General features: G+C 38.0%; 2 protein-coding genes across 11 annotated transcripts in view; one reads left to right on the top strand and one right to left on the bottom strand.

The window, feature by feature from the left end:
• The window catches only part of CPSF3 (cleavage and polyadenylation specific factor 3), a 53,530-nt gene extending 42,519 nt beyond the window's left edge, over positions 1-11,011 (bottom strand). The window contains exons 1-4 of one of the 3 annotated variants that reach the window (XM_003757876.4): positions 10,768-11,011; positions 5,860-5,923; positions 4,826-4,923; positions 463-591 (exon numbers count right to left, since the gene is read on the bottom strand). In XM_003757876.4, coding sequence (XP_003757924.1) covers positions 463-591; positions 4,826-4,923; positions 5,860-5,923; positions 10,768-10,817 — 341 coding nt within the window. In that variant the 5' untranslated portion in view covers positions 10,818-11,011. Of the gene's footprint in view, positions 1-462; positions 592-4,825; positions 4,924-5,859; positions 5,924-8,043; positions 8,295-10,767 lie in introns of those variants that run through there. The other 2 variants (XM_031951207.1, XM_023494640.1) reach the window with 2 other exon arrangements.
• The window catches only part of ITGB1BP1 (integrin subunit beta 1 binding protein 1), a 24,574-nt gene continuing 20,693 nt past the window's right edge, over positions 8,490-12,370 (top strand). For 2 of the 8 annotated variants that reach the window (XM_003757878.4, XM_012539887.3), the window contains exon 1: positions 11,103-11,243. The gene's annotated coding sequence lies outside the window, so the exon portion shown is untranslated. Of the gene's footprint in view, positions 8,525-10,177; positions 10,266-10,293; positions 10,422-11,083; positions 11,244-11,720; positions 11,740-12,370 lie in introns of those variants that run through there. The other 6 variants (XM_031951208.1, XM_031951210.1, XM_031951211.1 and 3 more) reach the window with 6 other exon arrangements.

Below are 12,370 nucleotides of genomic sequence, written 5' to 3'. Positions count from 1 at the left end.
TTAAAAATTTATAAAAAGTTCCTCAGATGTAAACCACATGTAAGCCACACAACTACCTTGTGTGGGAGAAACTAAAGGTATATTTTATTCCCATCTTATAGATGAGAAACCTGAAATTCAGAGAAGTTAAATGACTTGTTCAGGGTTACACAGGTCATGTCAGGTGAGATTTGTTCCCAGAGTTTCCCGATTCCAAGCCTAACATCTATCCTCCCACTATCTAATATTGGCTTGGAAATATGACAATGATGTAAATATTTGATTCCTTCTTTATTTTGAAAGGAACTACTGGTACTGGTCTGTAACTGTGATTACAACCTACACTCCGGTATTGTAACAAACCATATTTAGAGGGGTAAATAAGACCAGTATGGGAACTAATATTATGAATGGAACAGGAAAACTCAAACACTCTCTGGCAATGTATGAAAAAAATCTATAAACAATTTGGTAGTAACTCACCTAACTTTGACATAATCAGAAAGAAGCCATCTATAAATAGCTTTTGTAGCATGAGTCATAAATGTTCTTCCCTTGAAACTTGTCTTCTGAAGAAACCAAGGTAAGGCACCACAGTGATCTAAATGGAAACTTAAGATAAAAGAAATGCAGTTGATATGCTTGCAGTATTACTCAATATAGTCAATTTAAAGTATAATACACAAGATATAATATTTCCATAATAAGATTCAAACATCTGGCAATCTGGCACAGACAGGCATTATTTATCTATTGCAGTGGTTCTCAAACTTCTTTTTCACAGCATTCCATGATAAATCATGGAACACTAAAATTTTAAGTAGGAAACAATTTAAAAAGTCAGGAGATATTTGCATGCTCAGTTTCTCTTTAATAAAATCAGATGTTTTTGGTTGAATTCTTTGGGACTTCAAAGTCTGATATACTTTGAAATCAGTGCATTTATATAAGAGGCAAACTGTGTTTACTGAGTGAATATTATACTGTACGTACTTTTCCGGGTTAGTCAATCAATATTAAACAAAATATTCATAACTTTTCTTTTATGTGCAATAATATAAAATCCAAAATTTTACATCCCTTTAAGAACCTCTAATCTATGGTTGTTATTGAGAAAAGAAGAAATAGTCTGAACATGGGGAAGGAAAATAACTCAACTAAATTTGGTATAGAGTAGGAATTCTTAACACTTCTATATGGCTAGTCTGGCAATAACTAGAGAATGAATTTACTGTAGTTAGAGTTAAAACAAATATTATATAATTTGGTTATCTCATCAGCTCCAATAAGTTCAATTATTATTTCTATACAGATGATTCTCAGATCTATTTATCCAGCCATTATCTCCCCTGAACTCTAATCTTGTACCAATTAACAGTCTATTGGACATTTCAAGTTGATGTCCCACAGATATTGTAAACTCAATATGCCTAAGAATTCATTATCTCAACCATCACCAACTGTTTTCATTTTCTGCTTAAGAATACCACTATTTCCCAATAAGATCAGGAGAGAAACAAGGTTGCCCACTATCACCATTACTATTTAATATTGTATTAGAAATGCTAGCTTTGGCAATAAGGGTTGAGAAAGAGATTAAAGGAATAAGAATAGGCAACGAGGAAACCAAATTATCACTCTTTGCTGATGATATGATGGTATACTTAGAGAACCCCAGAGATTCTACTAAAAAGTTATTAGAAATAATCCACACCGTTAGCAAAGTTGCAGAATACAAAATAAACCCACATAAGTCATCAGCATTCTTATATATCACTAACAAAATCCAACAGAGTTACAAAGAGAAATTCCATTTAAAGTAACTACTGATTGAATACCACTATTATTTGTGTCTTCCAGGTTTGCAAACTCAGTGACATCTAATTCCTCACACTTATTCATCCAACATATTCTATCAGCTGCCAAATCTCTATCACATCTCACAGATGCACCTCTTTTTCCCAATTCATTATAGCCACCATTCTAGTTCATGGGCTTGTCATCCCTCAACTAGATTACTTTAAACTGATTCTTACTAGATTCTTTGCCTCATGAAAGTCTCCTTCTATGTTAACTAATATTCCACACAGCCAAATTCACTCAATTAATCAATTTCAAGTCCAACGCTGTAAATAAAATTATTTCACAACCCAGACATCCTAATTTTCCAGGTTTCTTACACAATTACTCCCTTTTGTGTACTCCATGTTCTATCTATATTGGCTCTTGTTGCTGCTGCTCACATGATACTCCAACCTTAGGGCTCAGTGCTTTATAATGATTGCCCTATGAGACTGCAGTGTTTTCTTCCTCCCCTCATTGCTCTTGGAATCCCTGGTTTTCTTCAAAAAATTATCTTCTTCTACAAGGGGTCTTTTCCTGGGGTCAACTCAGTTGCTGCTACCCTCCCCTTACAAATTACTTTATACCATTTTTGTGTACACCAATTTATATGTACATTGTCACAATTGGTTGAATCTCAGTTTCATAGGGTCAGGGACTATTTCACTTTTAGTTGGTGTCCTCAGAGGTTAGTAAACAGCAGGCACTTAACAAATGCTTACTGGCTTCAGGATATAGAAAAGGAACTTTTTGCCAATGTTTTTTGAACACTGGTACTTTAGATTACTTTTTTTCCACTTGAAAAATGGAAATTAATTTTGAAATGAGTCAAGACTTTTTGGAGAAAAGGAGCAATATAAATTCAATAAGTAAATGATAAAAGGATTTTTATAGTGTCTGTGGTAATGTATAATGATTCTATGTTTTACAATAATATAATGTAATTAAGTTACTATAGAGATAATCAATTAAATTTTATACTTTTGCTAAAATTTATTTACTAAAATTGTGTGCCTAAGTCATTTGTAGCAATTTACAATTAGGAAAGTCATGACACACTAATTTTACACGATTTCAAAGTCTTAGTAGAGAATTTTTGCTATAAAGCACTTGTTTCCAAATTTAGTTTGTTTTTAGAGAAACTAAGTATGAAAATTCCTGTATCAATACAAAAATCTCCAAGCTATGACAACACTTAAAGAGTGTTACAACAATGAAATGTTTGGTCATCTTTGCAAGAGGACGAGAAATTACAATCCATATCAAGGAATAGTTGGGACTAACTGGCAAACTATAACAAAGCCACAAAATAGGGACCACGTACTAATTAACATATGTTCTTTTTATATTGTATAGAGCACCATTCAGTCTCATTTAACATTTTATACAAGCTAATCTATCATGCTTCTGATTTTCATTCTACAAAAATTTACTGTACAATAGCAATATGGACTAAAACAGTTTCAGAGCTTTAATTATGGACACTCTTAGGTAAAATTAAAAAGGCAATCAATTATATGCAAAAAGGGAACAGATAGAAGTTTGAGAAAATATTGTAGGATCACTGTCATATGTAAAAAAGAGAAATGAATAAAGGAAACATTGATAAAACCCTTATCATGTGCAAGATACAAACAGAAAAGACAGTCCCCATTTTCAAAGAGTTCACATTCATTCTAATGGAGGCGACAACATATATAGGCTTCAGCAGCAAGTCCTTAAGGCACAGTGGTAAAGCAGAAGTAAATGCCTTTTCTTTGATATTACTTTATGTTAACATTCCTAGAATTCTTGGATGAGCTTAATTCAGGGTCTTAAGACTGTTCCTATCAGGATGTGATGGTGGCCAAGATGGAGATTTGATTTGCCTGGCACATCTGCCTCCCATTCTCCCAAGGTGCTTTGCTGAGCTATCTTCATCAGTATGGCAACTGGTGGGAATGAGCCCTTTCTCCAAAGGAGATGGTTCTCCAAATGATGACTCTGAGAAGTGTTACTTGAAGCAGGAATGATGATAGGAGGTGGGGTTACTGCCACCCTTAGGGCTTCTACACTTCTGACTGTTGTTAGTGATGATAATAAACAATGTGGGCCTCTCTCAACAATTTCTTCCCCCAGGCTGTGAGAACTGGACTGAAAGTAGGTATGGAGGTCACTGCTATTCTTAAAGCACTTGGCTTCAGGAATTTGAATCCTGAAGGAAGATGGTGGTCAATGGAGAAGTGGTCATCTGACTTGCTTAGCATCTGCTGCCTCTTGTCTCTTCCTCAGGGATCCTTACTGCTTCAGCTAGCTTCCTAGAAATAACAACTATTTCACTCAACAGAGTGCATGGTACTGTGGATATCAAGTTGAAAATGAAATCATTCCTGATCTCAAGGAACTTGTCTTCTATTAGTTAAACTATATTACAATAAATAAGTAAATGTAATCATAGAGAAAGCATTATCAATTGGGAAAAGGTTTCAAATGGGAGGTAGCTAATAATAAAATGAATAAATGAATTTCTACCTCTTAGAAGAGGTAGAAATGAGAAGAAAGAACATTCCAAGCAGGGAGTTAAAGTCTATGTAAAGGCACTGACTAGGATGGAATGAGTAGTTCAAGGAACAGCGAGTGGTTTAGTTTGGCTCAAAAGTAGCGTTGGTGAACCAAAACAAAATAACCTAAAAAGGTAGGCTGAAGCAACATTACTGGTTGACATGAACTCCTTGGTAACCCATTAATGATGTAATCAAATGATCAGTTTTTGCCAGTCAATGTAGAAAAGTAGATCTAATGAAAGGTAAGAGGAAATAGAACATTTTTCAAAGATAGTAAAAAACAAATTATGCAAAAGTACTAAAAAATTCCAAGTGATATGCCAGCTTCCACTTAGAGATTAGTTTACTTCCCACCAGTATAGACATTCCAGTGGTGAAATAAAAATTATTTTAAAAATATGAATAATCATTATTAAAAACATGCTTCAAAAATGATTATCTTCATTCAAGAAAAGACTTACTGACTAATTAAGAGAAGATCAATCTCAGCAGGATCTATCAAATCAATGTAAGGAAGAGCATCCATTCCTTCTAAGCCAGGATGAATTCCACAATCCAACTATATAAGAATTAGGGGGAAAAAAACGCATTAAATTATCTTTAGTACAAATATAGCTTCTGAAAAAAAAATCTGTTAAAGTTCACAAACATTTATCATTAATTTGTCATGATGGACACAATATAATGGTGACACTACACTCTTATCTATTTAATATTACTGACTTCTCAAAATAAATGCAAATCTGTTTGTAAAACATTTATGACAGAGTGTGAAAATATAAGTACTCAAGAAAGCACCAAGAAACTAGATGACTTGTCTGTGGTGACATGGGATGTGTCAAAGGTAGAACTTGAACCTATTTTCCCCAGATGCCTTTTTAATAGCAAAGTAAATGAACTCTTCCAAAATAATTTGGTAAAAACTTTCTCCATGGATTTTAGATTTCATTATGATTTTCTGATCTTATGTGAGGATTTACCCTTAAGTCATTAAAAACAACAGTTAAGTTTATCATGTTTCTCTTGCTTGTTTCTTTTTTTGTTTGTTTTTGTGAGGCAATTAGGGTTAAATGACTTCCCAAGATCACACAGCTAGAAGTGTTAAGTGTCTGAAGCCACATATGAACTTGGGTCCTCCTGATTTCAGGGCTGGTACTCTGCTCAATGTGCCATCTAGCTCCCCTACCATGTTTCTCTTTAAGATGAACACAATAAAGTAACTAAGTTTTTGTTTCAGTCACTCTTCGTGTAATCTACAAATTTCTTAAAGATTTAGTCACACTATATTATAAATGCATGTTTTTATCAAGCGTCTAGAATCCTGATAGAAACTTTTGCACATAATTCTAACTCACAGCAGTGAAACTAATGAACTCTTTAACTATATTCTAGTAATGCTTTTGTAAAAATTCAAAGATCATTACAAAGATATTTGTTTTAGACAGTAACAGATTTATACTACATGTGTATGTATATATATATTTGTAGTGATTACCATTATTTTTCTTCCTTTGAATTCCAGAATAATACATGATCTTCCTACTTCTTGTCCAGCCCCACTGTAAAAAAACAATAACAATGTCAAAAGAAACAAACATCTGTGCAAACATATTAAGGCAAAACTTTAATAACAGCACAAAACTATGCTAATAAATCAATTGATGCTTTCCCCTTTAAAAAGCAAAATACATATTTTGGGGAGTTCTGAGTGAGAACTCCTTAGGAATCCTTAAAAAAAAAAAAAAAAAGAAAAGAAAAGAAAAAAGAAAGAAAGAAAAAAAACAACTTATAAAATTACCAGAAAAGGGAACAATTTAGGTTCAGGGAATGTGTATGTCTGAATGTATGTGTCTAATTTTCTGAAGAGATTATGTTATAGAGATAGAGGTTTAAACTTAAATTAAAGTGTCTGAATGAAAATCTTGATAGAGAAGAAATGACCAGTAGGATGAATATAGAGAGTCTTGGAGAGACTTACATGAACTGATGCTAAGTGAAATGAGCAGAACCAGGAGATCATTATATACTTCAACAATGATACTGTATGAGGATGTATTCTAATGCAAGTGGATTTCTTCGACAAAGGGAAGATCTAATTCAGTTTCAATTGATCAATGATGGACAGAAGCAGCTACACCCAAAGAAAGAATACTGGGAAATGAATGTAAACTGTTTGCATTTTTGTTTTTCTTCCCAGGTTATTTTTACCTTTTGAATCTAATTCTTCCTGTGCAACAAGAGAACTGTTCGGTTCTGCACACATATATTTTATCTAGGATATATACTGTGACATATTTAACATGTATACAGGACTGCTTGTCATCTGGGGGAGGGGGTGGAAGGAGAGAGGGGAAAACTCAGAACAGAAATGAGTGCAAGGGATAATGTAAAAAATTACCCAGGCATGGGTTCTGTCAATAAAAAGTTATATTTAAAAAAAAAAAATTTTTTTTTTAAATCTTGACAGAGTAATTTAAAAATATCCAAGTTACACTGATCATTTGTTTTTTAAGTTAAATGGATTGTGATATGTAAAGATGTAGGAATATTTCATCATTTTATAGAGAAATAAAATTTATAACCTAATACAAAATAGCAAATGGAATTTAACAAATAAGCTTAAATTAAAATATGAGTGGAATGTCTTTCTTTTTCCTCTGAATTATTCAAATTTTTCCTCTTCAATTTTAAAAGTTATCTATTCTTATTAAATTTATTACAAGTCATACTTTTTAAGCTCTTCTAAAATGCTTCTGTGTATTGCTAAAGTTGACTCATCTTTTAAAGTCCAACTCAAGTACCATTGCCTCCAAAATTTCTAGTTGATGTTAATTTCTACCAACTCTGAACTTCTACAGCATGTAATGGTCTGCACCTTTTATTTTTTTGCACTCAATATAAGATCTCATTACCATAAAAATCACGTCTTCTTTTCATTATGTTGCATATCAGAGAGTATATGATATCTTGATTTCATTTCCCTAATAATTAGTTTACAAAGTCCTTTGTTTAAAGAATATTATTCATTTCTACCGCCATTTAATTATATTCCACAATTACAGAGGCCCAGAAGTATGGTGGAAAAAAAAATCTCCAACACACTGGACTCAGAATCATTAGATTATTCTAGTCTCTGTTCTGTACCACTTACCTTGAAATTATTGACAAATTACTTCTAAATTTGTAAAATGAGTAGGTTTGACTAATTATGTCTAAGATATCTTGTAGCTCTAAAATACTATGAAAATGGAAATGTGATTATTATAATTTAAATAAGAAACACTAACTCAGTTACTTCTTTACTAAGCTATTTTCTCTATACTTGAGGTAAATTAGACAAATTGCTTAAATCCTGGGGCCTCTGTTTTCTCATTTTCAAAATAAGGTCTTTAAAGTTCTTTTCAGCTTTAAATCTATGACCCAATGACTCAGTAAACACTACCGTGTAAATATGCTGCTTATTATGTTCATGTGGCTCAGATCCTACTTCATCTCTGGATGAATTTCTAGAATTCTTCAAAATCCAAATGAAATGCTACAGTATATATGAAGCTCACCCCAATTCTCTTACTAGCTAATTACCGGAGACCTCAAACAGCACTTTATGCTATGTCATCCCTTATTTACTTTGTGGTACTGTACATTAGTATTATCTTAAGTGGTATATCCTATTACTTACTAGACTTGTGAACTCCATGAAGGTGAGGGCTCCTTTACTAAAACCTTGGATTTCCTCTAACCCTTAACAGCTCTGCATTCACTAAGAAGTTCAAGTGCTCTGAATGTGACAGCAGTTACTGTTTGTAATGATCCTTTTGTTATTAATCAATTTCATGGGTATGTCTGTAGTATATCTTGGCATAATCAAGAGTACTAGTGAGAGTTAAAGACTGGAGTTCAACTTTTGTCTCTGTAGCTTATTAGCTATATGCAAATAAAAAAAAGCCTTTCTAATCTCTGTTATTTCATTTGTAAACAGTGGATAATAATATTTACTTGTCCTACAGTAAGGTTGCTAGGAAGGAGCTCAAAGTAAATATGAGCCATTAGAATTATTGTTTCTCCTTAGGCTGTAATCTCCTAAAGTTCTACAGTCTAAATGTTCTATAGTCCATTCAGTTCTGGAATTTTCACGTGCAGCTCATACTATTCTCAACTGGGTGAGTGTAAATTTACATGGCCCACTATATCTAGCTAGTCCCAGACTTGCTTCATATTTTACCTTGGTTATATTCTTGCCAATCACTGGTGTCAATCAACTCCTCCATAGCTCCTCTCATCAACTCAACAAATTCTTAATCCAAAACAAATCTTCTTGGCTACCAAAGCTACTCTATTATATGTGCTGTTTGTCCCTATTAGGAAATAGTCAGGGGCTGTCATCACTCCTTTCTCTCTGCCTCTCCTCCCTCCCCCTTTAAATCTCCAGCATTTAGCATAATGCTTGGCATACAGCAAGCATGTAACAAATGCTCTTTTCTTCATTTATTCTTTTGTATTTCACTTAGCCTATAGTAAGTAACTGACAAATATAAACAAGGCAGATACTTAACTATAAGCCAATCAACATAGAGAAGTTCCAAATTGTCATCTCCAAAAATAAGCTACTTTTTCAATCCATTATTTCTAAGGCTATCTGTTATCCCTTTATTGCAACTTGCTACAATGTAAAAAGACTAGAGAATTTGGAATCAACAGAGTTGGATTTGAATCTCAGTTATGTGACTTATTTTATAGGTGGAACTGAACATATCCCTTAATCTCTCTAGATGTCTGTTTCCTGATCAGCAAAAAAAAAAAAAAAAAAAAAAAAAGGAATACATTCAGGCAGGATTAGGTGACCTCTTTGATCATTTCCTACTCCAAATCTGTGTTCCTATGAATGAGACTTCACTTCTCTAAATCCGAGCTCCTTTCCACTAATCTCAAAAGATAATGAAGATGAATGCCTCTATTTATTCTCTCTAGCTCATTACTTTTAGTCTTCTTACACTTAACACTCCACTCCTAGCCCCAGACAGACTGTTTGATCCAGTGACATTCACTACTTTCAATTCCTTGAACAAGACAATTTTTCAGTGGCTGTTATTCCTTCATGCATGGAAATGTTCTCCCTCTTCATCTCTGCTTCCTTCATGCATGAAAATGTTCTCCCTCTTCATCTCTCTTTCTTTCAAGTAACAGCTAAAATCTCACCTTTTAAATGGGGTTTTTTCTTATCTTTTACCTTCTTTATGTTTTTCCTCCAAATCTGCCATTGTCATCTGCCTGCCAGAATCTCTCCCTTTTTTCAAGGCAAAGTTTAGGTATATCAAATCCATAATATCTGGCATTTATGTATAATTCTAGGGTTTGCAAAGCACTTTACAAATATTATTTCATCTTATTCTCATGAAACTCTGAAGCAAGTGGTGCTATTACGATTCACATTTTAGAGATCCCATAGCTATATTTGTACTCAGGTCTTCCTGACTCTAGCTCACTCACTCCTTCCAAATGGATGGAATTTCACCTTCAATTTCTACTAGCACTTTGTCCCGACCTTTCCCTCTTCCGTACATTTTACCTAGCGCTAGAGTTTTGTGTGTTTTCTCTCTCCTCACACTCCTGCAATTTCCCAGTGGGTAAAGGCAAAGTCTGGCACAATGCCACACAAATAACATTCCTTGCGTTTACTTATTTTCATTGAAGGAATGGTCCCCCAATATAGTGTAATGATGCCTAACAGAAACTTAATGGACGTTTGTTAGGTCATAACTGTTTGGATATTTACAAAAGTTCTTTCCATATAAATTCTTTCTCTGGATTCTCAACAACAACAACAACAAGTCCTAACCAAGAGGCCAGTCCTGTGAGACAGGCAGTGAGAATACATCTGCTTTACAGAGAAGGAAACGAAAGGTCAGCAAACTCGGAGTGAGGGCGAGAAGAGGTCTTTGGCCGACGTTCCTTTCATTCACTCGTTCATTTGCTTAAGTTTTTCCTACTTACGGAAATACTAGGTTAGATGTGCCCTCCGGAGCTCAGTCTAATAAGGAGACTGAGAGGCTAACGAAGGTAACAACCACACAGCGATCTTGGGGCCTCAGGGCGACGCGAAACAAAGGGGCGAGGAGTTTGAGGGGGAAGGTCACTGACCCCAGAGGGGGAAAGAAGGGGATCAGGAAAGGATGCCTGTAGAAAGTGGCAGGGACCGACAGGTGAGTGGGGGTGGGGAGATGCATTTCGAGGAGAGCACGGACAACAGCCTGCGCCCAGAGACGCCGACGACAGGAGCGCGGCCAGGTCTTGCTGTCAGCGTGGGGCTGGGGAACCCCTCCTCTCGGGCTACCCCTCCCGAGCCCCCACGGCCTCCCCGCTCGGACAAGGCGGCGCGCAGCTTCTCCCTCCCCCGGCTCCTTACAGCGGGCGGATCAGCAGCTGGTCACTCTCCTCCGCCGGGATCGCCGACATCTCCGGGGCCAGGGGAAGGGACCAGGAAAGAGGAGAAGCGACAAGCCGCCAGCACCACGGCAATGCAGCTACAGCTTTCTTATTCAGAGACGCAGCTCCAAGCCTTCGGCCGGAGCACGACCAGCACCACTTCCGGCGTCGCCGGCCCGGCGCGGAGGCCTCCCAACTTTACTTCCGGCGCGGGCCGGGTCCACGAGGTTTCGCGGCTTCCTTTGGAGAGCCGGGGAGGGCGCGGGGCGGGACTCAGAGAGGCGTTCTGCGCCTGCGGGGTGGGAATGGGGACGGACTCCAAGCGGAGAGGTGAGAGGAAGGGAAGGGAAAGGAAATTAAAAAAAAAAGCGGAGTGGGCGTGGCTGCCTCCGGCACCTCTGCTGGCGGTGTGAGCAGTCCCACCCTGGAGTCTCCGCACTTCCCGGTGGCGGCGAGGTGAGGCTCCTGCTCTCCTTTCCCCCGGGGTCTCCTTTCTTTTTATGTTTGGTTTCCCGCGCCCAGCTCCGCAGCCACGTGCCAGCCTCTGGAGGTTTGGGCCGTGACCGAGCAGCTTATTATGAGTGGGGGAGGGGGAGGAAGACTCCGGGTGCAGCGAAGACCGGGACTGAGGGGCAGGAGGGGCGTGACGGAGAGGGGGAGATACTGGGGGCAGATGCGGAGAACGGGCGCCGCCCTTCTCGGTAGATCGATCTGGGCGGTGGCCGCCTGACTCCACAGCCGGCCAACCAGTCCTTTCCTTTTACACTTAAATCCGTCCCGGGGTATGGAGAGGAAGCGACCTCTACCTGTTTAAGTAGCCCGGCGGCGGGTACCTCGGGCCCCCGTGCCTGCCCCAGGCCCGAGTGCTCCTCGTCGGAGCTGCATCTTCCTGGCTGGGGAGCGAGGCAGGCTCTAGACCGGGGTGGGGGATGGGAGTGCCCAGCAGAATCGGGTAAGACATAAGAAAAAAGAACCTTGTAAATTCTCCTTCTGGTCCTATCTGGGGCTCAAGGCCAGCATTTAACTGGGGGTTGGGGGCGGGAACATGGAGCAGGGTTCTGAACACTGCTTCGTTGCCCTCCCCTACTTGGCCTGCGGAGCCCGAGCGTGGGAGCCCCTGCTCCTTCACAGTCACCAACGCGCCCCCATTCTCCCTCTCCCCGCTCCATATCAGCTCAAGGAGGCCATGCTGGGCAAGAGGACAGAAGGGCCCTTTCTCGTGAACCGTATCGCCTTCTCAGCTGAATTATACTCCCCTTTTAAATTCTGTGTGTTGGAAGGTACCTTGGGAATGATACAGAATGACAGATACAGCTATTTGTATGCTGATTGTCCATTGGGTGCTCTTGCTCTTCCTTTGGAAGGAAGCTCCCACCAGTGCCTGGCAGGCAACAAACCTGAAAGGTGGAGGACTTCTCCCACTTCCCTCCAATTTAAAACGAGGCCTCAAAGTGAAATTGGAGAGTAAGAAAAACTAAAAGTGGAAACATAAGTTTTCTACTTAAGGCAGCAGAGGAGTACATTAAGATCTTGCCTCAATGTAGGCCTGGCCTGATTGAAGTTCTGTTACATCTGAATCAACA

Source organism: Sarcophilus harrisii, chromosome 2 (assembly GCF_902635505.1).
Source record: "Sarcophilus harrisii chromosome 2, mSarHar1.11, whole genome shotgun sequence".
NCBI classification, from domain to species: Eukaryota; Metazoa; Chordata; class Mammalia; order Dasyuromorphia; family Dasyuridae; genus Sarcophilus; species Sarcophilus harrisii.
This window is presented reverse-complemented; position numbering and strand designations above follow the sequence as displayed.